At 33.9% G+C, this 13,951-nt stretch overlaps 1 protein-coding gene and 2 long non-coding RNA genes across 9 annotated transcripts in view; 2 read left to right on the forward strand and 1 right to left on the reverse strand.

Moving 5' to 3' along the window:
• The window catches only part of LOC108004132 (alpha-catulin), a 68,984-nt gene that overhangs the window by 9,366 nt on the left and 45,667 nt on the right, over positions 1-13,951 (reverse strand). For all 6 annotated transcript variants that reach the window (XM_062084403.1, XM_062084404.1, XM_062084399.1 and 3 more), the window contains 7 exons: positions 7,103-7,380; positions 5,750-5,992; positions 2,131-2,394; positions 1,560-1,811; positions 1,198-1,357; positions 1,001-1,119; positions 564-893 (listed from right to left, as the gene is read on the reverse strand). In XM_062084403.1, coding sequence (XP_061940387.1) covers positions 564-893; positions 1,001-1,119; positions 1,198-1,357; positions 1,560-1,811; positions 2,131-2,394; positions 5,750-5,992; positions 7,103-7,380 — 1,646 coding nt within the window. The remainder of the gene's footprint in view (positions 1-563; positions 894-1,000; positions 1,120-1,197; positions 1,358-1,559; positions 1,812-2,130; positions 2,395-5,749; positions 5,993-7,102; positions 7,381-13,951) is intronic.
• Positions 2,288-6,844, forward strand: LOC108004134 (uncharacterized). 2 transcript variants are annotated; one of them, XR_009832575.1, is made up of 5 exons: positions 2,288-2,423; positions 2,703-2,931; positions 4,393-4,603; positions 4,749-4,842; positions 5,710-6,844. It is a non-coding gene; the product is annotated as an uncharacterized LOC108004134 (long non-coding RNA). The 2 variants fall into 2 exon arrangements; XR_009832574.1 differs by having other exon boundaries at positions 2,821-2,931.
• LOC133667311 (uncharacterized) lies at positions 11,759-12,189 on the forward strand. The gene is made up of 2 exons (XR_009832683.1): positions 11,759-11,826; positions 11,905-12,189. It is a non-coding gene; the product is annotated as an uncharacterized LOC133667311 (long non-coding RNA).

Below are 13,951 nucleotides of genomic sequence, written 5' to 3' on the forward strand. Positions count from 1 at the left end.
ATGAAAAAGAAAGAAAGAAAGAAAGAAAGAAAAAAAAAAGAACGGAAGGAAGGAAAGAAAGAGAAAGGAAAGGAAAATCTATCAAGATTCAAAGATAGAAGAAGACACGTATATCCGAATTTTCCAAAGAGTGAGAAATTTCAAGGATTCAAAGTAGCTCTAGCGTGGCAATTACGTCAAAACGAAACTCAATTAGCGAAATTGAAGGAAAAATATCTCGAATATAGCAAGGATCAAAAAACTCGGAATCAAGTCCAGTATAGAATCCGTAATAATAATAATAATAATAATAATAATAATGATAATAATAATAATGATAATAATAATAATAATAGTAATAATAATAATAATAATAATAATAATAAACAATGGGTAAGAGAGTATGATCATAAAAATAAGGATGATGTATATACGCGTAACGTGTAATAATGGATTGTTGTTTACACGTTACACAGCGTATATACTATAGGCATCTGAACATCAGTCCAATTAAAGAAAATGTGTATATATATTTCAGTTTTCAGCTCTGAATTATCTACGTTGCCTCGGCAACTGATACATACCTGATAGCTGAATTGTCTCACAACCTTGTACAATCTGTTCGCCTCCTCGGCGAAATACTCAGCTTGGGTGAACAGATCTTGGGTTGTCTTCAACGCCCCTTCGCCCCTTGTGAACTGGTACATGGAGAACGCCATCGAGGACATGTTCTTGGCGCGTTTCACTATGTCGTTGTTCTCCTCGAGCGCGCTGCCGCTCTCCTGCCACTTCTCCGTTTCCGCGTCCATCTCGGATGTGATCAGCTTCATCTCGAGGCCGGCCTTCGCGATCTTCGCCTGCTCCTCGCTGTCCAATTTCACCGGTTTCAACGGCTTGCTCGTTGTTCCGTGTTTCTGGAATAACATCGAATCGGTGTAAACGCGCATGTTCAATGTCGTTTAATAATTCAATCGGATTAAATCTGGTATGTTTATAAAAATTTTAATTGACTGACACTTACTCCAGGCCGTGGCAATGACATGTAAACTTGTTTCTCCGGTCGATTTTGGTTTAATTCCAACACGTCTTTCGCCACTGTGGTCACGTCGGTCATGAGCCACTGCCACATATCAGCGAATACTGGAACGAGTGGATTCGATATTTTATACTTTAAAGAGAGAGAGAAAGAGAGAGAGATAATATGCGTTAATAATTTACCTTCCAGGTTTTCCTTGGCGATTTTACTCGTAGGATGTCTCGCCAAAGTGTACGCCGCTGTCACCACTTGAGGGCCGTATATTCTCAAGTTGATTTCAGTGAACTTCGCCGAAACTTGCAATGATTCCGAGAGCGCGACGTGTCTCAGCATTTTGCACACCTGTTATTAATCAATACGTCAAATTATTAAATATCGTTTAAAAATAGAATTAAAATAGAATTAAAAATAGAATAAAGGAGAAACAAAAATCTTTGGTAATTATATTATATATCGAAATAATTTTTAAATTTAAAAAAGGAGGAAGGATAATTTAAAATACTTGTATTTACATTTAAAAAGATTTAATTGCGGATACGCTCACCTCGAGAATGTGTTCAATGTATTCGCGAAATTTCTCGTTGCTCTCTTGAAGAAGATATCTGTCGTTGGCCAAAGCGACGTTCCTGATCGTTGACACAAGTTCCTGACCCGCTTTAGTTACCTGTCCAAGATCAGCCGCTTGTTCCATTGTGGTCGTGCACAGCTGCTGGCGAAGATCCCTGGTGGTACGTAACACTCCCAGAACGGCTTGCTCCATTTCAGAACTCGGAGATCCACCACCGCCTTCGTAATTCTAACACGTAATATTAATCCTTTCATTATTCGCTTCGATATTCTCTTAACGAGCACGTACATTTTCATGATTTAAACAAATATTTTATACATTTATATATATATATAATATATATGTATGTGTATTTTTTACTCAATGTAGAAACGTACAAAAACTGGAGTTACCATTGATTAGTTCTAAATTTTATTTCATTTCATTTCAAAATTCTTTGTGCATTAACGTGCATTCTATAAATCGATAGATTTTATGTTTAGCCTTAATTATGTGCTCGTCTCTCGACACAAGTTCATAAAGTGGCAAAGAGAGAAAATACTCTTACCATACTGTTACCAATTCGCAGGAGGGTGTTGAGTTCGAGTTGCGCCCGATCGCAAAGCAAAAGTATATTCTCTCTGTGCTCGTGGCTCGTGTATGCGCTGTCAGTGAAATCCTGCGTCCTCTCGATGACGGTGTCTAACGCGGCGGTGAGGGTCTCTCGACAACCCGGTCCTAGGAGAGTCATTCTTGTGGTTTCGACCAACCTCTCGAAGTGTTTCAACGCGGAGAACGCCGTGCTGCTGTCCCAATCCTCCTGCTGTGGACTCTGAAAATTAATAATCGAGATCAGCCCAGGTATTCACCCTCCAAAAGGGTGGCCAGGTTTACAGACGTACAACCTATTCTTCCAAATATTTAACTTTCCTCTGCACCAAGAGAATAATGAGATTTTTGATTTATGATCCTTCTGATGCGCGATAATCGTTATATTTTCACCTCAATCTTCTATTACATTAATTTTCCTTAAGTTTCTATTTAAAAAGTATCACGTTTGTTTGGATTACTCGCTGTGATTTTATTATTATATAATTTATATTTATTTTCTATTCATATTCGTTCGTAAATTGCTTTTAGAAAAAATGTTTTAAAAAAAGAAGAGGAGAAGGAAGAAGAAGAAGAAGAGGAAGAGGAAGAGCAGGAGGATCGTTTCAAGCTTGATCATGCACGTGATAAACAATCTCTGTGTTTACAGGGAGATATCGAGATACCACGTGGAGCTTTAATGGCACGCCATAACTAAATATAGAGGCTTGGTCTAAGGTCAGCATAGATACCGATCCCATTTAACCAAGGGTGCATTCAGGTATGCAATATGGCGTCGATTAACTATGCATTCTTCTAGTTTGTAATTATTCGCACGGGATCCTTGAACGTGACCGAGCACCTCGATCCATATTTCCTTTCAAATCTCTTCGATTATCGGTCAATCTGCACGTTATAAATTTTTCATTAGCACTTTAAGGCTTTATCGAACTTCCAATCGAACTTCATTGTATAACACGCTTCGTTCGAGGGAAAAGGTTATCGAAGTACGTTGAGGGAAACAATTGTTACGAAATAAAACATTTATATATATATATATATTTTATTTAAAAATTTATTCAAAAATTTGGATTGAAATTTTGGAAAGAATCGAAAAGAAGTATTAGAATATTGAATGCTCTTTAATGTTAAAATATATTCGAAGAATATTGAATTATTTAAATTTGTGAAATATTTATTGAAAGAAATTAGCTTCAATAGAATCTAAAAGTTGGAAATGCATCTATTCAATATTAAAAAGCTTTGACATGAGAAATGCAATCCAAAAAGAAAAATATAATATAAAAACAAAACTATATTGTATACAATTAGTTAGTTTTATTATTAATTGTAATAATTAAAATTATTTATTATCCTACTTGCAAAGATTGAAATAATCTCAAATACATTCATCGTATTTTCTTGCAACGGAGTGCATAATAATGAATTAATGAGTCAAATGAAGTTGAGTTATTAACGCTCACGGGAAGAGCAAATAAATTTCTATTGTCAAATTAATTGTTGGAATGGCGGGAAGATTTGGCCGGTATCCCGTGTGCAATTGGCAAGAAATTGAAATTATATCGACGCATTAATGCGCCAGCTGCAATTTGGCACGTGGCGAAGAATGCACCGCAACGTTTATGACATCCATTTCGGCGTCGCTTGCTATGCACCTATCCTTAATCGTGCTACGATATCAATTCGCATTTCTGTCAATACATCCCATCCATTCCATTGTGCTGGAGATATTTCTTAAATTTTGAACATGCATCCACTTGCAAGAGCAAACTCCTCCCTCTCCCTTGTCGATTTAGACGGCGTCGAAAAGTCGTGTCAGCTCGTGAAATGGAATGATACAAAATATATTTCGAAATGCACGCGCTTCCCTTATGCCGAGTTACTTTTTTGTTTTTGATTTTGTTTTGCAAAAGTATTTACAAAATTATCGATGATAATTTTTACATTTCGTTATATTCTTTTTCTCGACATTTTATTATTATTATTAAGAATATCGTTACGCGGAATGTTATTGAAATTTTATTGCGAAATTTTGTTGTTGTGCTATCTTTTCGATATTAAATAGATGGTTACTTGGTCTTTTTTTATTAAGTAAGTATGCATTCTCGATATTTTTAATAATAAGTTTTCTATTAAAATGTATTTTAATCACGGATTTTTGTCCAGTCTTTCAAGATTAAAATAGAAGGATGATATTTATCAAGTGCTTTTTTGCTTTCAGTAATAACTGAACGTAATAAGAACTTCGTAATTAATCATCGGAGCAAGGAACTGCGACTGACACACATAATTTGAGGTCAACGTAACCACCCATCCTCAATTTTCACGAAATTGATTAGATAGGATTTTCACCTCGTCTACATCGAAACTTAATAATGGACAGTTTGTTACCTTGAAAAACCTTTATATAAAATCACAATAAAAAAGACAAGGTAATAATTAAATAATTTAAGGTGTAATTTACATATTTATAATTTTTATAGTTTCATTATTTTTTTTTTAAATTATTTTACAATAATTTCGTGCCAATAATTATTACATGTAAAGAATTAATATTTTCTTTGATAATTTCTTCAGAAATTTTGGAAATTTCAAGTTTTGACAATGGCGTTTCTTATACGCCTGACCACCTATTGATCTATTCTACTTAAACAAGTCAAGGAAAACTTAGGTATGAAAAAACTATTATATTTTTTTCTCCCATTTTGGCAAAGACAGTTTCGTAGTTTCATCTATTTTTTCTTGTCTCGAAAAACGAGTCAAGGTCACGAAAAATTTAACTCCATCGTACGTTATGGGTTAAACGTGGAAAAAAAGAATTTGGCAAATGAAAGCTGTTTGGATTCGATCCAGGATCTCGAATGTATTTCATCGTAAATGTTTTCTTTCTACTTCCTACAACATTGTTTCTGTATATATTCTGAAATGTATTCTCGTTCATAACCAAAGTATAATATTCATCGTTTCGTAGCGTTGAAAATTTCATGAATGTATAATCACGTTGCAACAACAAATTCTTGTTGTTGGAATTGTGTTTGCATCTAACGTGTGTACAGATGATGCACATATTTTACATTTCTACAGAAATATGCAACGGAAACTTAGATCTAAAATTTTGATCACGTTATTTTGTTACAATTTTTACAATATTTACGATCACTTTACGATCTCTTCTTTTTTTCGTATTTGCCTCTCTCAAAGGTGGATCCAAAAATTAAAATTTTACTTTTTTCTGATTTTAAATAACGCTATAAATTTAGTATTTTTTTAAACATTTCTTTTTAGAAGATTTTTACCTATATCGTGTAAAATTTTTCATATTCTTTTCGCTCAAAATTTAAAATAATAACATAATATACATTAAAACGTATATAATTAATTATTTATAAAAATTATAAACTATTCTTATGCAAATATAAGAATAGTAATATAATTATCAAATCTTCTTTACTAATACAATTCGATTCATTGTAGTTTCATTTACTTATTATCTCCAATCTATTCCAATTTTATTTAACGTTTGATACAATTATTTCAGAATAATTTGTATCCATCTCAGAATATTTCCAACCATTTACCTGGGAATTGGAGTAAGACTGGGACTCGCTGCAATCGAGGACACCGTCTTTGACCACGTAATGTATCAAGTCCATGGCCCTTCGCATCTGGCAGAAAACGGTGTCTCTGTTCTCTCTGGCAGACGGACACTCCGGATGCCTAAGGCAGGTTTTGCTGGACGTGAGCAGCATCATGGTACTCCTCTCCAAAACTTGGCGAGCCGCTGCCATCTGCGCCCTTCGCCTCTCGTCTTTCAAGTCATTCTGAAATTTCCAAACGTTCCCTCCATTCATTCCTGGCCCACGTGTTGCTATTTGCCCCTTGCATTCGCGACATCGTAAACGTAATTCCGGTGATTACTAAGGGAAATCGAACCGAGGTCAACCACCTCTTGATGGCGACGTATATTAAGATAAGATGGATAAATTTTATAGGTAATAATAGATCGATACATCTTAATTGTCACTAACAATTTTCTAATTGATTTGTTTATGAACGTGTTATTAACCGATTTGAAATCTGCGTGAAAGCCTATGAAATGAAAAAAGTGAAGAAAGAAGGAATAACACGAACTTCATCTGATCATCAAAATAAAGTTTCAATTATTCTATCTGGTAATTCTTATAATTGTATTACAATATTGCGTTACATTTCTATTTTTAAAGTATCTAGTATTTGAATAGTATCGGGCAGCACTTGTTTTAGCACAGAGTTTCAAATTTTATCTCTGAACTCGTTCAATATTAAATATTATCCTTTTTTAATCGCGTCTCCTTCACGAAGGGAGCATTGATTTATCTCTATTTAGATTGTTCTATTAGCAATAGGATACGAGTGGGGGGACGTTGAAAGCCGTGCAAAATAGAATGGTAACGTATGAACTCGGAATACTAATTACAAAGCTGTCAAGAACCATGATTCACGTTAAATGAGTCGAATGAGGATTAATGTAGATGCCTGAATCAATCTCTGTCTCGATTGTACTCCGATTTCATCATGACTGGACTAATACAAACGCATTAATATTATTCTCGAGATTGCGATGCGTGACTCAAACTGTGAATATAAAAAGAAAAGAATCAATTTTAACATACAATAAAAATAAACTATTCAACTATTCAACGATATTTTAATGCGTAATTAAACTTCTCTTTTAACAAGTATTTTCTTCACCGTAAACTCGGTATTTCTAATCAGATTTAACCTTTTCATATTTCTTTGGAATAATAAATAAATTCCTTTTCGTGCAACAAGAATACAATATTAAAATATAGAAATTAATTTGCGAGCGAGATTCGTTTCAAGCAGAAAATCTGATTTGGATCGAAACGAAAGAAACCGGGTAAAGATTGGAAGGAAACGGAATCACTTACTTGGCGATCACCCGTCAAATGCGCCAATTCCACCATTTCCGCCCCGAACTGGCTGAAAGCCTTGACGAATTCGGTGAAGTTGGAGACGCTTTCGAGGCGGCCGAGGCTACGGGCGACCTTCTTCTTCGCGAGGAGAAGCTGCTTCACCACAACGATATCGGCCAGAAGGAGGACCTTCGTCACGGAGCCGAGGAGGCATCTCGCAGCCCTCACGACGGAGCCTCGGTCAGCTAGGCTGTCCTCCGTCGCGCACTCGCATAATTTTTCGATCGCCGAGCCTGCAACAACGTTATTCGTTCCACCATCGTTCAGCCATTTCCACCTCCTTCCTCGCTCTGCGATTCCCATGCTACGAAGTGAGAGATGTACGTAAGATTACGATCCATTAAATGGTGGTGGATAATTTCAATTTGGGGGCGAAAATTTTCGAATTTATTTCGTGGATGGAAAGGCGTGTGATGGGGCGTAAAGTGAGAAGGATTAACACATGCCCTCCGGATATTATATGCGGACTCGTTGTATGCAAATGGATGTCTAGTGCACACGCACACGTTACGATCCCTTTGGACGTCTCTGCCGCCATGCATCTCGCCGCCAATATCATCGAATTTCCTTTCATCCCACGCATATGAATATTTATCATCTTGTGGAACGCGTTCAACGTGTAACGCGAAGAATATTGATTACATTTTTCTTGCTCCCCGGTTTCCACTTTTAAAGAACATCGTCGCTTTCTTTAATTAAAAACTGAATTGAATTCTCTAATTCTTTTTTTCTCTGTTACCTTCATTCCGTCGTGTTATTACATGTTTTAATACATTGAATTTAATATGTAGAAATTAGTGAATCGTTCACACGATCGAATTCATACGATGGATTTTTCGAGACGAAATTTCTTTGCAATTCGAAATTTACAATCATTTGTTTCGATTCGAATAAAAATGATAATTAAAACGAATGTTTATAAAATATTTTGTAAATATTTGTAGAAGGATAAAGAGTGCATAGGTTGGTTTTTTTTTTTAGAAACTTAATAAACTCGGATAACGGTTGATAAATATTGCATGAGAGAGTCTTGTGTAGCAAAATGCATACTTTCTGCATATTGGTACACGTTTTTAAGCTACATATATGTGTATCTAGATGGATATTTTAACTTCTATTTTTCAGCATTCCGTAATATACACGGGATACAGTAAAGTGGATACACAGGTGTTCCACCATAATGGCATGTCTGTTCCATGCTTGTAAGCAGTTTCCACTACGACTAACTATACAAAACTCCGTTCTTCCTTATTATTTCTTTTTTTGTTAATTTATTTCTGTTACGATTTATCAAATGAGATTTCTTTGGAAGAAATTTTTCTTCGAAACTTTGCAGATTATCCCTCAGTTCTTTCAATATTTTTCATCAGGAAATTAGTAGTAGAGATCCTTTTTAAATTGAAAGAAAATCGATATCCTCAATTCCTTAATTCTTTATCGAATTTTTACAGTCAAAATTTTACAATATATACAATATATATTACTTAGATTAAAGATATATTAGACAATTTTTCCACTATTGAAAAAACTAAAATTTACTGATCTTGATATTTTATTTCTTTTAAATAAAATATCAAGGAACGCAATAATATTTGAACTTTATTTTTTCCTATACTACAAAAATTAAATCAGAAATAATTTTACATCAATTCGTATAAATTATAATTTAGAAAGTTCGATATTTTCAAGAATAATTCAACTCGTATATTGCTGCAACATCCTTCAAATTCTCCAAATTTTCCTATCAAAAAATTTATTAGTTTATGCCGATATTTTCGAATTATTGCAAGAATTAATAAAATTTATACACGTTAATTTTCGAATATAATAAAAATCAGAAGTCAGATTCGTTGTATTCGTGTAATCTTTCTCTTTGAACCTGCGCATTTATGAATATACAAATCGATCAATCGCACCAGCTATAAAATTTATAAACGTCTTTTTAATCATCCGTCAAACACGTTTTTTTTGTCACCTTTATCATACTATTTTTTTTTCTTTTTTGCAAACGTGACTTAATTTTTCCCTTCAAGAGAAATTTTCTCGATATTCTCTTTTCTTCCGCGCTTTTTAATTAATCGTAAAAATATTGGACAGTAAATTTATGATCGTTAAACCGTTTTGTTTCGATATCCACTTTGTTATTTCGGATCGCGAAAATCGTAATTTTCCTCTTTCTGAAGCAAAGATTTAGAGAAAATTCTTCATTCCGAGATTAAAGCTTTTATTGTTAGTTTTTTTTTTTTAAGTTATATATTCAACGAATTCGGATTGTTATATTCAAGTTTTGACTATAAATAAAATTCGTTCCTATAGGAGAACAGAATGTCATAAATCCTTTGATTTTTATCTTCGATGTAACCTCGATTTAGAAAGACGAGGAATTTTTAGATCCAAAATTTATGTATGTTTTCGAACGAATTCTTTTATTTTCGAATTTTTATAGATATAGATTTTACTCGAAGATAAAATAAAGCTTAGAATTCGAAAGAGAAAAAAATGACGTGTAAATATATTTGTAATCAGTTTATAACTTTTCATATTTTAAAAATCTCGAACAACAAAAATTTGAAAAAAATATCATTATTATATTATTTCAGAGTATCAATGCGTATAAATATATATTTATAGCACGTACAACTTTCTCATGAATATTCTCTTCGATGGTTACTGTACCCTAAATCATAAACTCTCTAAAACTTCTCCTACAAACTTGTTCCACTTTTGGCGAATAATTTGTCTATTAATATTTTATTCCACTTTATTATTCACAATTCTCTCATCCAACATATTTTCATTTAATAAATAAAATTCAGATCTCTCGTCGCGTTCGTGACAAGATTAATTCGTGAAAAAAAATTTGTATCAACAATCGTTGGAAGAATTTTATCATTTAGCCTTACTTTTATCATTTTGCCTTAAAATGACAACGTGGAGAACGTTTTATTTACGAGCTCGTCTCGGTTCTATTACTTATTGGAAAGTTTCGCGCGGACGTACGAGTACAGAAGTTGATACTCCCGTAAATTTTCACGCCTAGTCAATACACCGACAAAAATAAAGTTTCAAGATGTGTGCTGGTTCGTTACTGAAGGGAACAGGAAGCCATCCACCACGGCGCGGCAAAACTTTTATGGAAGGGGGAGGGGGAGGAAGGTATAAAATTTATAATAGAATTTGCCCCGTATTACGGCGGTTACTTATTTTCATTAACATCCATATTACAGCTCATATAGTTTATAATATTAATTTCGCGACGCTAACTTTATCCTTTCTTTCAAAATGTTATATTATCTTAATTTTATTCTTAATTTTAATATAATTTTCTTATATAACGCGAATTAATGATATCTTTGTATTATGTTGTCGTGTAAAATATATTTTTTTTCCTCCAACTAGTCGATTAATATTCTTTCATAAAAATTATCGTTCGATGATATAAAAAAAGGTGGGTAGAAATTTTAGAAATTTAGAAATTAGACCCTTCGAATTATTTTTCTACGAATTTTGACAAATCGAAAAGACGACGCGTTTAAAAAGGGAGAGAATTTTTTTTTTTATCTATTTCTGACGCGATATCGTATCGATAACGTAAAGATCTTTCGGATTATAATAAATGTCGAAGATGTTTAACGAAGCGTAACCAGATAACGTTTCTGTATTCAACTATTTTACCCAACACAAGCAGCAAACGAAGTAGAAAGACTAGATAAGATCCTGGATAGAACAATTAAATTATCACGTTTCCTCTTCTTTACGTCGATCGTATAGAAATCGATTTAAAGGTTTTTTTATATTTAAAAAATTTTCTTTTTGTTTGCTGACAGAATTTTAATATATTAGTAGAACTTTGATAGATCGATTTCTAAAAAGAGCAAATAAAAAACAAAAGTGAAACACTTTCTCTCACATTATACTCCTCCCCTATCCTTCGTCTCGCTTCATCCAAACTCGAATAAATAAGCTTGAACCCCTTATTTTTGCATTTCTCTGATCCTTACATTGTTCTCTGGAATCATATTGATTCTCAAAAGAACGTGTCCTGAGAATTTACATTTACACTACTCTACAGTTTCACTCGAATAGTGGTAACCTAGTAGAGGAGGTTCGGTGTAATGTGATCAGTTCAGCTGCCTTGATAGAGAAACCTTACGATGCTTTATGCAGATCGAGAATCAAGTACGCCATGCAATCCCCCTTGACCCAATTTAACAATCGCACAAGTGCATTGCATTGCATCCTGATTCGATAACGCGCGTACTATTTTTCTCTTTCTTTCTATCTGACGCGAATTGTTCAACGAAAGGGAAAGCAACTCGTAACGACTCGAATCTTTCGAGTTTAAAGTGTCTAAACATCATCCAACGTTATTCTTCAACTATTTCGAAAATTCTCTTCTTATTTTCTTGATTAATATCAGGTTTAATTCGATACAATGCTATTTTTATAATAGGAAATCTTGCCCATTTTTCCTCGACAAAGATTTTATGATGAAAGTTTCTTTCTAGAAAAGAAAAGAGTAAGAATACGAAGTTCTTTCCTTCCAATTAATTGATTCTTAAATAACAATACAACGTGATATTGCATATCATTAATCTCAAATTGATTTCGGGTACAATTAAAGGAAGTTGCAATTATAGTGATTATGCTTGAAGACTCGGACAATATTTTTTTTTCACGTAAGTATAATTTCACATAATTTGCGCAGGATATCTGGAGCAAAGGAAAGATTAGTTCGAATTATTTAAATTTTAAAGCGAGCTACTTTCCTCGATGGACGCATCGGCGACAATCTCGATTGGCCGGATTAAACCGAGAAGGAATAAAAATCGTGGAGAGAAAGAGAGAACCTCTTCGAAATACGGCGCGTAATCGAGGGAGGAGAAGAGCAATCGCATCGAAGCTTAACGATAATCGAAAGCAATCCAAGCATTCGTTATGTTGTTTCTCTGCAAGAAAATTGAGCGAAGGAAGGGAGCGGTAACGATGTTTAGTTTAGGAAAGTTGTATTACTCTCACGATTAAATCGTTTGCTACAGATATTTAACTCGAAATTTTTTCGAATTTAAGCAAGATGTAATTTAATTTCAACGTTGAAAAATGATTCAACCCCGTTTCTGATTAAATATCAGATTGGATGAAACTGATAAATTTTGCCACAACGATTTCAACATTTTGTAATAAATTAGAAATCAGAAAGATATTCTCTAATCAATCTTAATTTCAAATATTATTTCAAGAGGATAGGAAAAACAAGCATATCTACATTTCGATAATAAGCAATCAGTTATGAATCTATATGAAAAATGGAACGAGAAAATTTATACACTTGAACTAATCTCCATTTATAATAAACGTGCAGGATCCTCTGTTTTACAAAACAGAGAAACAATCAACAGTATTTTCCATCACAGTATTTTTACAAATTGGAAATAATTCGTTATTTGTACATATATATACACATATACACACACATATATGTATATATACACATTGGACGGAATTGGATCATCCTCCCTATACAGTTTCTCATGTAAATTCGAGAGCAGAGGATTACAGATATCGCCGCACCGCAATATAGGCGCATTGCGTATAACCCAGTTCACCGATTGGTAGTTTGGTACCATTGATCCTTTGTCGTGACAATGGACATAGATAAATCAACGAAAATCCATGGTCCATTTCTAAGGATCCATAAACGATAATAAATCAATTCACTGGTGGTGAAAACTTGTGGCGATGGATCGACATCGATCGTTGAAGCGATCAATATGTCGTTGCGATCAAAATCTGCGAGAAGAATTATTCTTTTGGCAAAGGTTTAGGCGTAAAAATTCAAAATATCATCTCTTTTCCACGTAGAATTGATTCTACGTTTGATCTATTAAAACGTATGACGCTGAATTTAAATTAAAAATGGGAAAACTTCTCTTACAAGATGATCAAAATAAAAAAAATACAACACCGCATAATAGAAAGACAATTGGAATTTCAATAATCGAAGAGAATGGAGAGCATCGTTACAAATTTACTTCTTCGATTCGCAACGAAATTTCACGATAAATTTTCGCGCTCATGGATGAATTCAACGGGGCAATTATTCGAATGAAATCGAAATGGCGCGATCCGTTCCCGATTCGTTTCACCAATTATCAAACGGCGCGTTAAAGTTGGAAAATTCACGAAATTCTGCCGCCCGTGAAAAATGAATCCTTCCCCAGAGGGAATTACCAACGGTAGGCATATCTATCGACGTGAAATATGCCAACGACGTTCCTTCCGCCAATTCTGATTAATCCTTCGGGACTGTGCGTCACGCGTGTCGCAATATGAAATCGGCTGCCAATAGAGCAACGTGGCAAACACGTGGCACAGATATCAAACGATTCAAGTTCGACGAGATTCGTCTTCCGTTTCTCGCGCGTGGAAAACAAGAGTCTTTAGATCTTTCTTTTTTTTGAAAAATCTAATTTTAATGAAAATTCGAATATCGTCGCATTGATTATCGTTTGTGCGTAATTTCAATTGGAAATAATATTTACAAGAGGGTTTGAGATTTGAAGAAAATATTGAAAAAGATTGTGATTTCTTTTGAAGATATAAGTTATTAAGATGCGCGAATTTTTTTGATAACCGATTAGGGTACAGATCTATTTAGAGAAAAATTGGAGAAAATTCAAGATTATGTTCCAGTGAAAAATGAAAATGGTGAAAAATTGTACGAATGTAATATAATATAATGTAATAGATACGCGAGAAAACAATGCACCCGGCCTGATTCTTCGTCTTTAGAAAATGCTTCTT

This window comes from Apis cerana, linkage group LG14, assembly GCF_029169275.1.
Source record: "Apis cerana isolate GH-2021 linkage group LG14, AcerK_1.0, whole genome shotgun sequence".
Lineage (NCBI taxonomy): Eukaryota > Metazoa > Arthropoda > Insecta > Hymenoptera > Apidae > Apis > Apis cerana.